This window comes from Plectropomus leopardus, chromosome 10 (genome assembly GCF_026936395.1).
Source record: "Plectropomus leopardus strain MGB_pleo_1.0 chromosome 10, ASM2693639v1, whole genome shotgun sequence".
NCBI classification, from domain to species: Eukaryota; Metazoa; Chordata; class Actinopteri; order Perciformes; family Serranidae; genus Plectropomus; species Plectropomus leopardus.
The window spans coordinates 18,279,460-18,299,312 of record NC_142185.1 but is presented as its reverse complement, the minus strand read 5'-3'; the positions used below and the strand labels follow the sequence as shown (position 1 = coordinate 18,299,312).

Here is a 19,853-nt window from a genome sequence, read left to right as displayed (position 1 = left end):
ATCAAAGGCTGCAGGCCACAGCAAACTAGCATCCCACTTCCGGAGTGGCAGACCATTAAAAAAAGAGGGCACTTTAAAGGGATTAAAAAGGCCAATTCCAAACAGATTCTTTACAGACTGAATCTAAGAGAGGCGAGCGAAAAAGGAGGAGGAGGAGAAAGTATCTAGGAGGAGCACATGATGGAGAGACTAAATTAGCAAACTGTGTGTTTTTGTGGTCTTGGCAATGGGGAGATCCCAAAGGAGAGCTAATGACTGTAGTGGTATCTGGCATAGGGGCCAAGTTTCCTTTACTGCTTTAAAGTTGCCTCCAGTCCATAGCCACCATGTCATGACCAACATATGCTGAGCTATCTTGCAATTATACCATTATCAAGGTCTTTCTTCTCAATGATTTTTTTTTATATGTTACAGAGCAGATTTTAAAGGGACTTGTTATTTCTGGTCCTTTTAAAGGAAGAAAAATCTGTACAGGCTGACCTATAAGAGGGCAAGCAGGACTGTGAAAAGCAACAGGGATTAACTAATTAAAAGAATTAGAAAATTTGTCAACAAGTTTGCCAAAAAATCTATATGGATATACATATATACCAAATATCAGGTATAAAGCAGAAAGACATTGCCCCAAAGCTGGCAATAACCTCAAACATGTCACTTCTGCTTTTGTATCAATAAAATCACAGAAATCTTTTACCATAATCCATTTTAAAAACAGAAGAAAAACTGAAGTGCATATAATCAAGTACATAACAAAACTCTAAAGTACCACACATTTAATTTTAAAACAACATTCTTTCACAATCCATTTGGGATCAAAATGAAATCTTTATTCAAGCCTCGCAGAAGGTGCAGTGAATATTTTATGTGCAATATGGTTCTATCTTGTCTCGGAAACCATTAACTACACTACACTGCAGTCTACCCAATTTGATTAACACGGCCTTCCCCATCAGGGCTTCTGTGTTACAAATCAGATCCCAGGAAGGACCTAAATTAACAAACAATTCTCCTCTTCAAGGACAACAGACAAGTAAACACAGGATGGCAAGATATCCAATTTAACCCTTTCAATACAACTTACTATCTGATCTTGATTCCTGGCAAAGAAAGATGTAGTTGTACAGTTAATATGGAACTCAATACGGATTATAACTCATCAAAATTTTAATCAGGATCTCTCAAGGAACATCATCAATACTTATGTAAGGAATAAGTCTTATTTATTACAGGCTATTCCAGGTGATTTGCCGCCAATCTCACAGGAAATTATGCACATTTCATTGAGTCTGACCTTCAAAATGAAAAAAATCTTTCAACCTGAAAATAAAAAGATATGCAACAGAGATTTGTGCTCCATGCGGTAACAACAGCTGGGCAAAGCCACCACTGTTAGCTGTTGTGTCTCTGTGACCTCTCATCTGTCTCAAGAGCCCTAAACAACAGAGAGGAGTGACCAGATTTTATTGTCCCAGCATGAGAAAGGGAGACAGAGCTGCTTTAGCTTGATGGATGGGGTCCAACTGGGAGAGTGAGGCTGGGATAAAGGAGCTGTATCCCGCCATAAAACTCTGCTGCTCCCAGCTTTCACATACACAGAATCTCCTGTGTTTAAGTGTACATGTGTGGGTGTGTGTGTCTTGGAAGCTATGTTATCAGAGTGACTCACACATGCAAGACAGGTTGCAACAACCTGATATGAAAACGGTGCATGAAAGCACTCAATACTCAGTTCTCCCTTTGTGCTCTGCTGGAGAGCAGTGAAGGTGACGGAACGTGATATTTCCCCTTTAATTTTAGCATTGCCTGTTGAGTGAAACAACCAAATCAGACAAAGGCAGAAAGAGACGAACTATGACACATGTATCTACTGTATACAGTCTCCCTGTAAAAAACAGTCCTGAGGTGGTAAATCAAGTCTTGGCTGGTAGATGCAGTGTAAGCACACATGGTCATAGGCTATGTAAAGACAGATCAGTGGAAGGGGCCGCTCTATGAACAAGAGACTAGTCAACAATGTATTATTGAGTCTGACTCATGTCTGGTCCTGTTGGAAAATACTACAGACTTCCAAAGGACATGAAAACATCTGTTATGACACAATGGGGGGGTTGTCTCTACAGTCAAAATTTGATTAAAAAAAGATGGAAGATATTCTGTTCTGTGCTTACAGTTGTAACCTACAATGGTTTTATGCATTTTGGAGGATTGAAATATTCAGTGTGCTGGTGCTGGGCTGCGCCCTGAGCCTCTACAGTTGTAATATGCTCCACATCACCCCTACACAGACTGTACTGGTCCTTGGCATTGCAGCAAGAGCCTTACTTTAAAGGGACAGTTCACCACAAAATCCAAAATATATATTTTCCTTCTTACCTGTAGTGCTAATAATCAATCGTTTTGCAGTGACTTTCCGAGTATTGGAGTTATGTCTTCCTTTTCCTGAATATAATGGAACTAGATGCCACTGAGCTTTTTATGCTCAAAGCACTGAAGAACACATTTAAAAAAACTCAACTGCAATGTCTCTTTCCAGAAATCATGACCCACTTACTCAAGATAATCCAAAGACCTTGTGTGCAAAGGAACTATTTTCTTTCTACCAAACCACACCTGCCAAGTGCATCACCACACAGAATGAAGAGTGCATCTACTGCTAGCCCACTTAGCACCAGTGAGCTAGCTAAAGTTTCAGCTCAGCCAAGGAGAACTCCATTAATGTTTACATCTTGTGCTGTGATGAAGCTCTTGTCCAGGAGTAGATGCATGCTTCCTTCTGCACAGTGATATAGTTGGTTGGTGTAGTTCATTAGAGAGAGAATAGTTCCTACATGAAACTGCTCAAAACAAGGTCTGTGGATGATCTTGAGTAACCAAGTAACCAAGGGACATTGCTCTCAAGTTGTTCTTGTTTTTTTCATATATATTTTTGGCACTTTGAGCATTAAAAGCTGAGTGCCATCTAGTTCCATTATATGGACGAGAGGGCAGACATCTCTATGGCTTATATCTCCCACACTTAGCAACTCACTCCAACAGAATCTTTTTTTAGTGTAAGGTGTCCTAAAAAGTGTTGCATTCTGGGCCTGCTGCTGTAAACAACTGATGTAACCTATAATATTTTACTTTGTTCCTTGTGTGCAAGCAACTTTACCGAATCTTACTGTATGCAAGTATTTAAATATGAGTCAATCACTTAAAGACCACACAGAGCTCTTCAAAGAAAGTGTCACAGTCAGAAGTGCTAAGGCTAAATTACTGTCCATATATTTTCCGGCTATTGCTGCAAATGATGGTTTAGATGACAGTATGTTTGCCAAGTACGCACTTAAGTTTTAGCATGGCTTTAATGCTTTCATCTCACCTTTCTTTCCAGTTTACTTTAGCTTTATCTAACTTACTTCAGCCTTCACATTCTGAAGAAAGATGTCCACAAAAGATGCAATAAAAACTTTCCAAAGTTATAAATACTGAAAGTAAGATGATCAGAAGTGTACATCTGCCTCTGTGAAAAAAAATATGTGTCTAATCCTTTAGGGTACGGGATATTTGTTCCATGAAATGTAGCTTGCTGTTACTGATCTTCCACATACCTGAATCCTTCTTGGTCCCCTTGCCTCCATCTCTGTTCTTCTTCAGCACTGCCTTGAACATGGCAAAATTCCTGGAAGACTCTCTGAAGGGCCCCTTGGAGAAAAGAAAACAAAAAAAGTGACTCACAGCCACAACAAGACAAAAGAAAAGCCTCTATTGTCACTCATCTTATACCATGGAAATGATTCAGCAATACAAGCAGGTCTATTTTTATTCATAGGACAGAACAGAGGCCATTTCCTCTATTCACCTGCAAATAAGAAACCCATTTAAATGCCTACACATGCAAGTTGTTTTTTTTACCCAGAACTAACCAAACAATACAAAACATGTCCTCGAAAAAGAAACATAGCAATGGAAAAACAGAGTATATCCGCATTTCATACTGCTTAGCTGGCACCCGCCTGCGAGTTTTCCCACAGCACTCCCAATCCAGCAGGTCATCAGTGGAGGGGTGCATGGAAAGAATGCTCTAATATTTAAACAGAAAAGGACAACTTCTGCTATCTCGTTATGCAGGAAAACACTTTGTCGAATGCCCTGAATTCCACATGTAATTGATGCTATGTGACTGAACTTGGGTGTTTGCAACTGTTTTCTGTGCTTGTTCCCAAGCTGGTGTGCATTTTGAATCCTTAGAGTTAAACGGTATAACATGAACTCAAGGTCCAGCCTGGATATCCCTGGATGCACTTGTTTACTCTGGATTTATTTATAGTCCAACATACTTGTACAATTGTAAAAATATACTTAACTAAACACAGCAGCAGTTGAAACAGTTAATTGTGTGGGATCTTTGGTTTCTAACCCTCTATACACATTATAGTTTGCTACCCTACTGTATTAATAGCAGCGGTGCAATCTGTCCGATGAAGGGAAAGGAATGGTTTCAACCAAATATGGCTATGCCTTCTGCAAACAAAACACACAGTCCTTGCACTGACTTCTCAACCCCAGAAGCCCGCCTTTAAATATCTAGGTCCTTTTACTGCTGCTGGGAGAGAGGCTATTGATCTGCCCTTTTCAACCTTGATGGTGTCAGATGAAACATTGTGAGGCAGAGTATCCACTGAATTATGTGAGGTGGAGGTGTAGGGAGCAAATCCCTGATGAGCCTCTGCACCTCAGCTCAGCTTTGATTGCTCAAAAAATTAACTTTTCATGATGTTTCAGCAAGCCAAACTCTAGATCAATATTTTGAAGGCAGTTTCAAGGCAGCACATGATTACTCTATTGGTGTTTCATTCAAGTATCCAGCGAAAACGCATGCAAAACAAGCCCATCAAACTCTCTGACCCTACTCCATTTTTATGCCCATACTTTTTGGAGCTGATCCATTTGGTTGTTTTCAATTCTGAGGCTCTTATCTCTTAATATAAATACGTCATTTAATCAGTCTGACGTCATTTAAAAAGGCCAAACATTGATTCAATATTCCACCCATAGCATCCACTCTAAAAGGCTTCATAATGTTATTCTAGGTCTGGCAGATCCAATCCATCATACTTTTTCTGAAGACAAATTTATTAACTGGTTTTATTGGATGAAAAAAATACCAAGCAGGTCTGGTGCTGTCAGTGTGACTATGACCTTGCCTTCTTGTCTCTCAAATATAATCCCTCCCAAATAACACCTAATAGACATGTCAGGCTTCCATAAAGAAGATGACACTTCAGTGTCCACTTGCAAATCGGCAAAAGGCTCTGGACACATAAGGCACAGGGGGCTCGGAGGGAAGTCAAAAGCTGTTCATCTACACAGGATGCAATGACATGGAGCTAGCTGAAAATCAGCAAAGGTTTCCCTTAATGCCATTGTCACAGAAAAATTATGCACAAATGAGCCAACATGAACAAACGTGTGCGGTCAGCTAAAATACAACTACGAAATTTTAGGGCTGCACTTTTAAAGTTGGAGATTCGAATCATCGGTTGGAGACCCATCAGTCAACTGAGAGAGCCTCAAGTCAAGCATTCGTTTCATTTTTTGTTTTTTGTGTTAGTCAGTGTGCTGTGCAATGTGCTTGTAGAGATGTTATGGTCTCCAGATTTTGCGGCAGAGTGAGCACTCTTGACTTTCACACTATTAGATTCAAGCAGTTGCAGCACGGAGGAGACACTCAGCATGGAGGAAGAGGGAGTGCTCTTCCGGTCAGAAGTGGCGGGATGACAGTTCACAGACCGTTAATACGCTGCAGTCTCTGGCTTCTGTTTAGGGCTGCACCTAACGATTATTTTTTAATCTATTAATCTATCGATTATTTTTTCGATTAATCAATTAATCCATCTTTTTTTTTTATTGATTGATTATTTTTTTATTACTCAATTAATATAACAACAAATTTACCAAGAATAACATTTTAAAACATAGTAGTCATACACTACAGGGCATTATTCCCCAACAAAAAATAGCCCAGTCCTAACTGGTGTTTTACAGTGTGATATAAAGTCTCTCCAAAATAAAATTAATGTAATTAATTAATGCAAGAGCTTGTTCCCCGCAAGTAAAAGGAATGTAGTGCAATCTACATTTAGCAATCAATCAGCGAAATAAATAAAACAATATAAAATCCAAGTCACTTTCAGGAGGAGTAACAAAACAATTACTCTTTGTTATAGTAACAAACCTCAAATCTAGCAGTCCAACAAAACATCATACAGTAAAATTAGTGCAATTTGAATAACACTGTAACTTTTCTCCAGCAGAAATAATTATAACTAGTCCATTCTTTCTGCATCAAAATAGTCCAGCCTTAACTGGGCCTTAAGGCATATGGCTGCCTTTTCATATTCATAAGCACCATATTCCACTCATTTATGAAGTTATACAAGCTCCTGCAGAGCGGACAACCCCATCCTGTAAATGTTTTAAAATGAAATGCAACTGCAACTCAGCAACTGATGGCATTCTGTCCAGACACACAGTCAGAGGGCTTTTGTTTTGAAAGGGAAGCAAGGAAGTTGAGGTAAAACAAACATGTTTGTATTTCCTCATCTCTGCGACAAAGACTTTTAACTATGGTATAAAGTGGTATAGAGTCAACAAACGCGAGCGTCACGCGTAAAAAAAACGACGAGGCACCGTTTCTCTAGATGTGCTGCAGCTGATATGCAGCTCAGACGCGCCTGACAAGTGCTGCTTACACGAGCAGTGTGCACGCTCTAACTTGATACACGAGCACCGAAACAAAAAACAACACGCTCTACGCTGCTCACACTCTCATGATGCACACTCTGTGAAAAGGTGCGCTTAGTGCACTAGAATAAACACTTAAACCCCCTCTTTTGAAGGGCTCTGGGTGCGCTCTGTGAAACTGTGCGATGCGTCGACGCACGTTACGTGAATCAACATATTCTGGTAATCGATTACGTCGACGCGCGCCCCAGCCATACTTCTGTTTGATATCTAGTATCAGCAAAAAATGTTGCACATTTGCGATCTGACATTAACGCCTTTAGCTTGTTTACTATTACATAAATGCCGCTGTCACATGAAACATCCTGATAAGCCCCATTCAAACTTTAAAACTTCATATGGAAAACAAAAACACCTTGAATATTCGTATCAAACTGCCAAATCGGATTCGACTGACATAATTCTGAGTCTGGTGCAGCCCTACAAAATTTAGTATCACTCTCTGACAGTTATGAGGATGCAGTAGTGGCAGGATATACAAAATACTGGGAAACTCTGAACAAGCCTAAAAAAAATCAAAATTCTAGTTATATCAGTCTGGTATGTTTTAATTATATTTTGATTAAAATATAGATGTAATTACAGAAAGGTCAGATGGCAGGGTCAAGTACAGAGCAGCGCTTCTGAAGCTGGATTGAGTTTAATGCTAAATAATGCACAGATGTCAGAACAAAGAACATGTCAGAGACAGATCTGAGGACTGTGCCTATCTGTGTGTATGCAGAACAGAGTAGTTCGGTATAGAGTAGCATAGTGTACTTCATTGGCAGAGTCAATGGAAGTACTGACTGCTGTGTGGGAGCTGGGTGCTCATCTCCACAGTAACAATAAACATCACCCAGGTTAACCCAAAGGAAATGAGAAACGCCCTCTTGAAACTCCAAAAGCCAACATGACAAATTCCTTCCACCCTCCCTCCTCCATCACAGCCACCAGACACACACAGTCAGTACCCATGAGACATTACCTCTTCAGCCATCATCCTCACTTTTTATCCTGAAGTGTGCCCCCATTAACCACTTTTATTACAAGGTAGGGGGAATCAGGCCCTGAACATTAGCCAAATTCAAGCCAAAGGTGATCATAACATATATTGTAAAAATAAATAAATAAAATAAAGAAACAAAAACAAGAGTCTTTTGATTCTGCAATACAAGCCAAAACACAGAAGTAGTGCTAAATACTATAACAGTGTGATTTTTTTAGCCAACAGACACTGACACATTCTTGCCAATTGAACAGACAACTATGACACTAGGTTGCAATAGAGACAGATGGTCAGAGATCAAGATTTTGTTATTTTCATACCGACTCCAACTATGTCTGGTAGAGGTGCAACAACAACAATTTCTTCAGAACTGAATCAAGAATTAGAGACAGTACAGTAAGTAATATGTCACTGTCTCTTTGCACAAATTAAACCTAAAACATATGCAATGTTTACAGGTATAACTTTTACAGGTTTTGCTTTTCAAATAGGCAAAGTAAGACCAGCACTGTGTATGTTTGTAAACATATTCCTAAATTCCAGGGCTCCCTGAACTTCCCAATTTCTGCTATGCAGTTTTGTCCGTTATTATTTCGTACGTTAGGGCAGCCGTCACTAAATAAAAAATAAATACAAATAACTTAGAAGGGTACTCTGATAGCACAGACCTCCACCAAGGCCACATGCCTTATCTCGCAGTGTTGAAGGTGCAGTATATGACTTTTATTAACATAGCAGCAAACCACTGTTATTTATATCCTCACTCATTAGCTAATAACCACCGCTTCACACTACCCAGGCTGGGTGTCTATGGGAGAGCTGTGCTCATATGGGATGGTATGAGAAATAAGCACACTGTTGAGCTGTTAGCACTGTTGCCGTTGTTAGCACTGCATGGCTAACCGCCCCCATTTCAGCTTAAACACTTCCATGTTTGATTGGGACATCCGTGGCAAGAGCTGTGTGCAATTCCGGCCCAGACTACTAATGTCGTATACTTCAAACTGAAAATAAAATTGTGTATCTGCTCCGTAATTTGTATCTGCTCAGTAATTGAATTGCTTCTATCTTGGTCCATGATACATCCTTCCACCAAGTTGTATGAAAATTGGGCCAGTAGTTTTTATCAATGAGACACACATCCAAACCAAACTGACTACATGGCCTCTTTGGTAGAGGGAAATAAAATAGGCTTACAGGAAAAGAACCCCTGCTGCAGCTAACACCTGTCAAGGAAGCTAGCATGCTGGTGTTGATGAATGATGCAACATAATTTATACAAAGCTGCTGACATTTTACTAGCATTTTACTAACAGTAGCTGTGGCTTTACCATGAAATGACAACTTACATTACAGTGGATATCAGTTACTTATACTTATGCCCCAAGAAATCTTCAATGTAGCACTGTGACATGATACATATTTGCCCTGCAGAGAAATTTTGGTCCAAGTATCTCCATTTAGTCTTCTGCATTTATAAATACATTATTTGAAACAGGCGTGAGGATGTGTTGATGTTGCCGAAGCCTTAGGCTGTTTTTATTAGAAGTAGACCACAATCAGCATCAAGTGCAGCTATAGGCTAAAGCTGGTGAGACATAACTGTGACCTTTGTAAGAAAGTCTCCTCAGAGAGGAGTCATGGACTGCATGGTATGCAGCAAGAAGACAGGCATCAAGATTCCTCAAGCCCTCAAAGTCAGGTCCATCCCAGTCCTTTTAAGCTGTGTTTGGATACCAGCCTCAAAGTATGGCCCCTTAGAGGGGGCCTCTCAATATCAAAACAGAGCAGTGAGAGTCCCACAGTGGCTCATTGGTCTTTGTGGATACACACAGGCTGAATGAACAAAACAGACTCTCAATATTCACGTAAGTTCTGTGCAAGACACCCCATGAGCAAGCACAAGCCCCAGAAAAAAAGCACAGTAGTGTACTCATGGTAACAGCTGCTTATGTCAAGAGACCAACAATCTAGTCATCAAAAGTCCTCAACAGGCCCAACATGCCCAACAATTGAAGGAACACACAGCAAGACCCCATTAGTGTATTTGGGCAATAACATGTAAGATAAAGGATTCTTCCCAACAGCTAGTATTTAAACCAGGCAAATGTCAGCTCTTTGACCTTCACGTGTGGACCGTCTATTACCTTGAAAAGCTTAAGGCAACAGTAAAAAGGACTCCAGTCTATTGTACAATCAAGAGACGGTTTCCTTTCCCAGGAGAGAAATTGGAAACCAGGGTGGTTAAGGGGAGCCTCGGGTTATCAACATGTATGTTTTTTTCAGGTCATTCCTGACTTGATGGAGTTCAAACACATACAGGTTGTGAGAAAGAAAAGATCCTCACCTGCACAGTGCTCATGTGACACGTGGTTAATGGGGCCATCTATACCAGAGTCATCTGAGAAGACGACTATATATAGAAAGGAAATAGGATTGTTTGACCCCATTGCCTCTGGCAGGGAAGCATTTCACGAACATTGGCGGTTGGTGGGTTAGAACCTGCTTTGTCGTCTGTTAGGTGGCACACAATAGAGAAAGCACCCGTAAGCTCAGATCAACTTCACTTCTCTTCCAGGGTTGCAGCTAACAGCTATTTTTTCACCCTGTGTTTATCTCTCACCTGTTGAAACAACGCACCAGCTCCCTTCAACTGATTTTACATGAATGATCAGATTTCCACACTGTTGTCGTAGCAACATGGAAACTCACTATCCAATGACCCTCAAAATTTGTTGATTAAACACTGCTTCAAAGTGATCACCAGATATTTTTAAAATGCTGCTGTGAACCCCATAATTATCTATTCTTTTGTTGTCCATTCACTGAGTGCAGGAAACAGGCCGGGCCTGGATGGTGAGTTCAAGTGGCCCATAAACAATGGGAAGTCAGCTAACAAACCCTTGAAGGAGGAAGTGTGGGGAGTAGGTATGAAGGACAGCACAGTCTCAGTGTCGGCCATTGTAAGCAAAGGTTGTTATTCACACTCACATGAGTGGAAGAAAAATAACAAAAGAACAGACATTTTTATGTTGCTGGTCTCCCGGTTTGACTCAAGTGCTTCCAAGAGAGCCCCCCACCTTAGAGCCTATGAGAGTCAGGTCTGCATCTTGTAGTAAGCAGAAAAGGGAAATGTCTTTGAACGCCAATTGCTGACCTTAAAGAGTAAAGGCAGTGTTTTACCTGTTAAAATACTACTACACAGCATGTATCATTTGATAGCCTGGCAGTAAAAATGCAGCAACAGATCATAGATACATGTCTCTTACTGAACATTTCTATAACATTTCAGTCTGTTACTTTTAACTACTTTTGAGTGTGGTTGATTGTTAATCAGTTAACTGCCAAGAATATTTTTGACCAGTTTCACCTGTTTATATGTTAATTTTGCAATTCTTCATTTTACTGCACTGTGCACCACCTGGGGCTGGTGAGAGCTAGCTTGTGGTGCAGCTGATTCTGTGATTATCATTGGTAATGCTATATGAGCCCAACAATGTTGATGTAGAAACACTGTGCCCACAGTCTCCCCCAAGGTCGCACCGGTGCATAACCAGCAAATCCCCTTTAGCATTGTCAACTACTGTTAACTCTGTAAGCACAATCAGCAGTGTCAGCACTGCTACCATTTTTCCTCAGCAATTTGATGATGGCATGACCAGCGTAAATGGCCAAATGAGCACCACTGCTTGATAGCTCACACCCGACTCTGGTGATGTGCGTGCAGTGCAGTCGAAGCCAGCTAACCAGTGGAGACCAGAGGGAGGTCATTGGGCACAAAGTTTCTGCATGTTAACACAGCTAGCCTGCTGTCTGTTAGAAAAGCCAACAGAAAATAAAATAGGAAAGACATTTACAACACAAAGCATTAACATTTCACTACCTCTAAATGGATAGTGCTTGGAAATGCAGCTCAAAACCTCACTGAGTCAACGGAGCGTCAAACTAAAAGGAAAGGCCTTGTTTTATTTCATGTCATTTTGTGTATTTTCTTAAAATCAATAGGCTAGTCGATATGCCTTTGCCTATCAAAGGTAAAATTAACCAAAACTTATATTGTGTAGTTTTGACTTTACCCAAAATGTTTGAAAATATTTTCAACTTACACATGAAGTAGACAAAATGGTCCAGTACAACCATACTTAAACCTAAAACAATAGCAGTGATCTGTTAAAAAAAAACCAGTTTAAAACTTTATAAAGTCAAATTAGGCAATCACTAGAGTGAGCAGAATTACTGTTTTATTCTTTGGGGAGATTCTTGAATGCCACAGCAATAACAGCCATCAGGAAAACAGCACCTTAATGATTGAGCTTTCAAAGTAATATGAGACAGAACAGCTCCAAGGGGGCCAAATAATCTGAGCTGTATTGTCAAAAATTGTGAAAACACATGCCACACACTAACGGCTCCAACAAAGACTAACATCGGTTACATACCACTTAAGCGTGTTAACCAAACTAGCAGTGTGTGGTTTCCATTTGTATGAAAAGCCTCAACAGTCTGAATGAAGGCTGCACACAAGTTATAGCAGCCTCAAGGCTTGTGCTTGACCTTTCCACAACATTCATCATTGCAAACTCCATCCAGAGCCACCAAGGCCATCACAAAGCACTGCCTTCGGGGCAGGAACATTTGAAGGGTCAGTAACTATGGTTAAGGAACCAACACTGGAACATGGTCCTGTTGCTGAAATTCAAGTAAAATTTAAATAAAAAGTTGCTATAGGTTTATAAATTTAGGTTTATGCAATTAAAAAGAGCCATAAGACACCAAGAAAAGTGGCTTTAATTGTCTCTTCTGCAACAGCTTTTTGTAAAATTATATCTGAGGATATTATCATCAGTAGCCATGTGCTCTAAAAAAAAATAAAAAGCTTCACAAATCTATTCTAAATTAAATTGTGGTGATATTCGAGATGCGATCATGTAGCTTGAGTCTGAGAAAATTTAAGAAATTTCAGGACATAATTCTTTAAAACAAAATGATGAGAAAACTGGCCAATATTCACTTTAAGAATCGTGTGATTATATACCTTTACCTAGTGGGAAATGACATTGTCCCATCACAGACACAGGCTGATTCAAAGTTCTAGCTTGGGGCAGTGCCAGCTAGTTTCTTATTGAGGAGGACTAGCCACATGGCTCAGCGTGAAATTAAAAAGGATAGCAAGTCTGATCTACTCATTAGACTGCCGTGGGAAAGGCACTGTCATTTTGGAAAGACTGATTCGGCCTCTGAGGCAACTTGTCCTTGATCTTTTCTAATATGACTGATGAATGAATTCAGACACAGGCCTAAATGTTGGCTCAGCAGTGACAGTGTCTTTTTTATTCAAGTAGTGCTGCTCTAGAGGTGTTATGGTATGTTTTAGAAGGCAAGCATTGCTCTGAATTCAGTTGCACCCCTGGCCGCGTAAACTGACTAAACCTGAACCTAAAATGTTGGATTAAGACAAGACGTTACACATCCTCACCAGAATAAAATCCAAAATAAGACAGCCATAGATTTAAAAACAACCTAGATTAATTATGCTTGACAAATTAGAGTGTTACATGGATTTATGAATGAGTTCACAAGTTTAGTAGGTCTTTCTTCCAAGCTTTCACAAACCAGTTTCTCCTCTGAGCCTTTCCTTTTCTCACTAATGTGTTAGGAGCCTTTCCACGACAATTACACAGTCCTTACATCACAACAACAGCCAGCCCTCCTCTGAAATCATCAGCCAGCACCAGATATTAAACTGCATGCTGAGTAACAACAATCATCTCATCAGAGTTAGAACCCTTAACTCCTGCCATCATTGCTGATTAAATGTTATCACTCTATTACTGATTTGCCATAGCAATCAAGTGTTAATGAACATCTGGAGTTAAAAAATAAAGCTGTACCATTATTGCTTACACTCAATTTGACATTTGCCTCTCAGGAAGCCTGGTGTTTGATTAATGGTAAAACATTAACAAGTAGTGTTTAAAGTCTACAGGAAGTTCATGCAAACACTGGGAGAGATTCTCCTCGTGCTAAGATTTGTTGGTCTGAGGGTCATACATAATGAGCCAGCTTTATATTAAACACTGGTAAGATAGGATTTCAGTTAGTGCACATTCGACAGGGCTTCAGACCAAGACGCACTTTGAAGATAAGATGCCACAAGCCACTTGTTAGTTTTGGAGTGCAGGTTTATTCTTAGCTCCTGTCAGTTTGGCTTTACTGAATGAACTACTTAAAATATCATTTTAGTCTCTAAAAAATACAATTAATGTGATTTAACAACGAAGGAAGTAAGGTGGATTATCTGCTTGTAAACCACAACTGAATAGACACCTTGCACAAAAAAGTACAGACTTCAGACATAGTGTTGTCACATTAGACAGGCTTTTATTAAGACGTAAATAGCCACGACAGATAAACTGACAGTGACCCAGAAGGTTTTTTACTCCTGTCCCAGCCCATTCCCTAAAAGAGCTCCTGCCCTGTCCCAGTCCCTGAAGAATGATTCCCATCTCGCTCAATTGTTGTGTTTTTGACACAGAAATTAGCCACTAGCAGGGCAACAACTACTCTTCCTGGGAGAATGAACTAAAGTAACTAAAACTAACCACTATACTACTATACTGAGAATATGAAATCAGAAATATGAGAATAACAGTCTACTTGCCAAAGAGGTGCCTCTATTCAAGTAGTGATTCCACAAACTGCTGTGCCATTCATACAGCAGAGACCTTAATCTCCTGCACTCAGGTATTTGCTGATAACAGAATATTCATTTCAAATCTGCAAGGGTCCAGTGCTAGGGTGGACATTTGGACAGGCCCTTCCCCACCTAAATTTGGTGTTCAGTGGTATTTTATTCAATCTTTACGTAAAGTCAAAATTTCTATACAGACAAAGACTCATCAAATCGGTCTAGGTGGTTTGTTTTTCCTCTTGCTGTGAAAGAAAAAGACTTTTTCTGTAGCTGATAGAGCTGCACTAGCTGTCAAAGCTAAAATAATCATCATGACATATTGGACAGCACACTAATTCTGCTTTATCATTTTGCCAGAGTCAACAAAACTGATCACAAAATTAATTCTTTCTAAGTACCTTGTCACAAATACTGAATTTCCCACTTTGGTGTGTCTGAGCACTCTTCATCTCTACACCTCTCTCTCTTCCTTTCTCTCTCTCGCTCTGCCTGCCTGAGTGTCTCTAGGGCTTTCAAAAAGGCTTGACAAAAATGTAAATCAGTAACAGCTGTTACTAGGAAGCACTTCCAAACATACACGTGCTTTAGATACACACATGAGCGCACATATGCACGTGTGTAGACCTAGAAAACACATACAAATGTTTGCTAACCTGGACTTGCAACTCATATTATGGAATATACGGTAGTTTTGCAATGATGAATTAATCATTGGTGTAATTCAGTACAATGAGTCATACTAGGACACTTGCCAGCACCATTACTGACACACAAAGGCAACTCAATATGCAAGACTGTCATTCTGTAACGTTTTAATAGATGACCTGAGGGAAAATTAAATGGTAAGGCAAGTTATTTTGATACAGAACTTATCATGAGTCTTAAAGAAACTTGAGCTAATTCAATTACACAATACCACTTTGCCAGTAGGCATGTGTATGATCTTTCATCTCAAAGCTGAGAAGGAAAGATGATTTCCTTGCCTGGTAAATATCTAGGCATTTCAGAACTTTGGGACTTCAGATCTTCTTTCAGGATACCAACAAAAGAGTCAGAAAATGGAACTTTTGCAGTGTTAACCATGTAAGGTTTTTAAGACCACTTTAGCTACCTCATTGCAGGGGGGTTGTGTTGCCCCCACAGGATGACAATAAACACAAAACAGTCCATAACAACCTCAGCTCTGCTCAGCCTACAGGAGTTCAGGGGTGTAACTGCTTCTTGCCTCCTCTGCTATTACACTATCATTTCACAACATGCCCTAAAACCACCTTCATGGTTTTGACATGTAAGAATGTCTTGGCAATCATAAATGCTACCTACAGCTAATATTAAGAAGATCACTTACATGTTGAGAGCACTTGGAGGTTGGTTCCTTTAAAGCGCTCATGATAAGAAGATAGAAAATGGTACTTGAGCTTTTGAATTCAAGCTAAAATCCCATACCTACTATCACAAACCCCAAGGCCTTGTTTCAATAACAGCTTTCATACCAGCCCATCAAACTAAACCAAAAAGGAGTTCATTTGAACTGTACTATATAGATTCAGGTATGAGAGCATCGTTTAGAGTGTTATAGAACATTATGTTGGTGCTTATATTTGTGGTCAGGTTTGGTTTGTGGTATCATGTGTCCTAAAATCCCAGATACACAGAACCACCTTCACCACAACATTGATTCAAAAACAATCTTGGTTAAACAGTATGATGACTGTAGGGATCACTAACCCAGTTAATCTATAAAAATCAGGCTTTCCTATTGGAGCCATGTGCTTCTGCAACGAGAAGCTCCTTTCAAATGTACCAAATGATCACCATCAACAACGTCATCATCAACAACAACACAGTATGAGCTGTCTGTCGGGTCACTGGCTCCAATAACTTTCTCTCCTCAGCCATAACAATGTGGCTCTGATGCCAGCATCTGTTATTGGCCAACTGGCTCGGGACCATGGGAACCAGGCTCTGTAGAGACTGGGAGGCAGACTCTTGTAGCACTGTCAATAAGATGGGCGCTCTGTAGTGCAAACATCTCATAACCCTGCAGTTGGTAGACAATCGGGGTAGCTCTAGCCTTGACATAGAGGCATGCAAATTCACTGTAATGGTTCTATAATCAGCGTAAAATTGCCTTAAATTATTTTGGAAAGTTAATACTGACTATCTTCAGGTTAACTGGCAGTCAGCATGATTGGCAGCAGCAATGGCTGTTCCACCTGTTGAGTTTCAAATGAAAAAGCAACACTGTAAATACAGGGGAATTGCCCTTGAAGCTAGATTGAGACAACCTGACACAGGAAATGGCAAATGTTATCACAGGTAGAAGGCCAAGAGGTTATGAAGAAATTTCCATCACCTGTTCAGAGAGAAGACTGAATCGATGACTTCATGTGTTCTCAATGATCAAAGCTACATCTTGACATTTACAAGCAAATTCTCTGAAGTGGAAAACAGAGCTTTGATTTTCAAGGCACCTGGCTGAGTTAAGAGGGGATTCCTCCATTGAAAAATATGCTGAAAACAGCAAAAGTCATATACAGCCAGTGGTCAAACTTCAATGACTGAATCTATGTGGGCGGACAAGATTACAGTCCTGCAGCCTTAAGCCTACTACTATATCTGGGCTGGGTTCTGGTTTGAAAACCACCACATCCAATCACAAACTACAGAGTAACATTAGCATCAAACAAGACCACACAGTTATAAGAAAAGTAATGAATATTTTTGTCAAACATCTGCATCCTACTGAGCAGGATGTTGCTCCACAGTAAGTATTAACTATCCTTAAAATTTCTTGGATATCTGTTCAATTTTACAGCACATACAGTATTTTATGCTATTCCACAGTGACATGTAAACATAACTCTTGATGCTACTTATAATCATTTTCATTGTCAATGAATGTGTAGAAGACTTTCAAGTTATATTTTGACCAATCAATCAAATTAATGGATTTGATTGATTGATTGAATTGATTTGCCAACGGTAACATGTTAAAACTGTTTGTTGCTTATATACTTATGCATGTAGACTTTGATGTCTGTTTGTCTGTGAATTTCTACCGGAGACACTTAATTTCTTTGTACAGTTGTGAAATGACAAAAAAAGGATTGATTTATTGATCTCACAAAAAGTGTAAAACCCAAAAGATATTAAATTTACAGTCATATAAAATGGAGAAAAAATGGCAAAAATCCTCACATTTGATATAATGGGCTTAAACTATCAATAGATTATGACATTTTCGTGACTATTATTGTAAACTGAATATGCTATGTTTGTATTTTGGAGTGTTGGTTGCCAAATGTAGACATCAAAGGGGCAAAGGGAGTAAATACGAAAATAAAAACAAACCAGAAGTCATATATTTGCTATTTAAATGAAAGACATCTATATTCATTTATTCTAATTTAATTCACTAAATCATGAGTCTTACGTTATTTGCTCCTTTTAAAATGCTAACTATGAAAACTGATCCCAATATAATCTAATAACGAGTAAATACTCGTATTTAGTCGACTATTCGTTTTAGTTGTGAAGTCTTTAATAACTATTAGCTCCAGTTTACACCAAACCAAACGGAAAAGACACCTGAAGGAATTATTTGAGTCAAGCTAACATAGCAACTGGGTTTAATGTTCAGCTAGCTAGCTAGCTTGACTAACGGTGACGCTTAACGTAAATAATTTAAGGGAAACACAAAACAACTTGAACAAAGACACTAAACAACCTCGCATAACTTGACAAAATAAAACACGCTGCTGTCAGTCTCGTTGGTTTTGACGGCAGCTCAATGGGCATGTCCCGACATTCCTCCCAACAAACTGCCACTGAAACTCCTGACTGAACAACTTATCTCCACTTTCCTAAACCGGTGAACCGACAGCTCCGGGCGACAAACATCGACACAGCCAACTTGTGAGTTTCTCAAGAAGTCTTACCTGATAATTGTCATGGATATGAAGGTAGCCAAAAAAAGTTTTTCCCAGTCTTTCCCAGCGTATCTCCACACGAATTCAGTCCCCACTTGATCCACACCAAGGTAGGCTACGGGACGGCGGCTCCTCCTCCTCCTCCCCGCATGAGGTCATCTGTAAGGGAGGCACATCAACTGAGGGCAGGGAACCAAGACAAACTACCCCCCTCCTTCCTCCTCCTCTTTCCTCTTCCTCCTCATTTCTCTGTGCATGCCTCATGGACACGACAGGATGCTAGATATGCAAAATGCATGTGTATTAGGATTACTGTCAGCCGCAGGCTTGCATTTCAACCCCTCGAAACCTGGATGGACATATGTTTTTCTTTTCTTGTGATGCATTCAGATGCCTTTCTTAAGTATTTAAAACTTTGAAACCTGAACAAAAAGGTTTAATCCCCGTGAAAAACATGGGAAAAGGGGATGAGCAAATTGTAAGAAATTGGCAAAAGGTGACAAAAGCCTGAAAATTAATTACATATAAAAGAGTGAGAGAAATGTGTTACAAATCTCAATTTGAAAATAGAGGGAATAAAGGTCAGAAAGTAGGCTATATTTCTGGTTATTCTAACTATTAGAATTAACATATCAAAATGTTACAGAATATCTAACTTTTTATTATTAATATTATTTTTAGCACTTTTTTCATACCCCGGTTTCAAGTTAGGTATGAAAAGTTTGAACGTTGAACTTTTAAAAGGAAATAATTTTGTATCGTAATTGATGTATTAGGCAATTAATTGATCTTTTTTAGAAACTTTTTTTTTATTGCAATTTGAACACTTCAAGTGGTTTTTGTCAGTTTTTTTTTACCAGTCAAGAACCTTTTTAATGCACTGTTGAGGACAAAAACAAGTTTCTCTCCCTTTTTCAGGCAAAGTTGAATGTTATATCTCCCTCAGAAGACATTTTCAGCAAATCCATCCACCCTCTGCATGCTCAGGCTCTCTAGATTGTGATGGTAAAGTTTCATGAGGCTGTGATTATTCTAGAGGTCACAATAGGTCATTTTATAGAATGAGGTCTGAATTATATGCAGGTTTTTGAGGAAAGTATTGTTAATGTGAATGACATGAAGGTCACAGAAAGTTGTGTAGCAAAAATTAGACAAATGGACGTATAGGGTTAATATGCCTATATACTGTGACTGATTCACATGTCTAATAGCAGAAAAAAAGATCAGTCACAAATAATAAGATAAAACTGACAATGAAAAGAAACAGTGAAATGAAAGTTGATATTGTGACAAAGCTACACATAACGTGTCAGAAAATTAGAGTAATGTAATGAAATTAAATGAAACAGACAAAAAAGTATATGAAGTAGTGTGAACAGATAACCTCATAGGGCCTGTAAAGTAGAAACATTTTTAAAGAGTTACCCCCATAATATTTAAATAAAGACATGACAAT

General features: G+C 39.3%; 1 protein-coding gene across 2 annotated transcripts in view; it reads right to left on the bottom strand.

Annotated features, from left to right (window-relative positions):
- The window catches only part of LOC121948714 (protein TANC1), a 127,375-nt gene extending 108,812 nt beyond the window's left edge, over positions 1–18,563 (bottom strand). For both annotated transcript variants that reach the window (XM_088083200.1, XM_042494126.2), the window contains exons 1-2: positions 18,407–18,563; positions 3,591–3,684 (exon numbers count right to left, since the gene is read on the bottom strand). In XM_088083200.1, coding sequence (XP_087939326.1) covers positions 3,591–3,651 — 61 coding nt within the window. In that variant the 5' untranslated portion in view covers positions 3,652–3,684; positions 18,407–18,563. The remainder of the gene's footprint in view (positions 1–3,590; positions 3,685–18,406) is intronic.
- Positions 18,564–19,853: the final 1,290 nt, after the last annotated feature.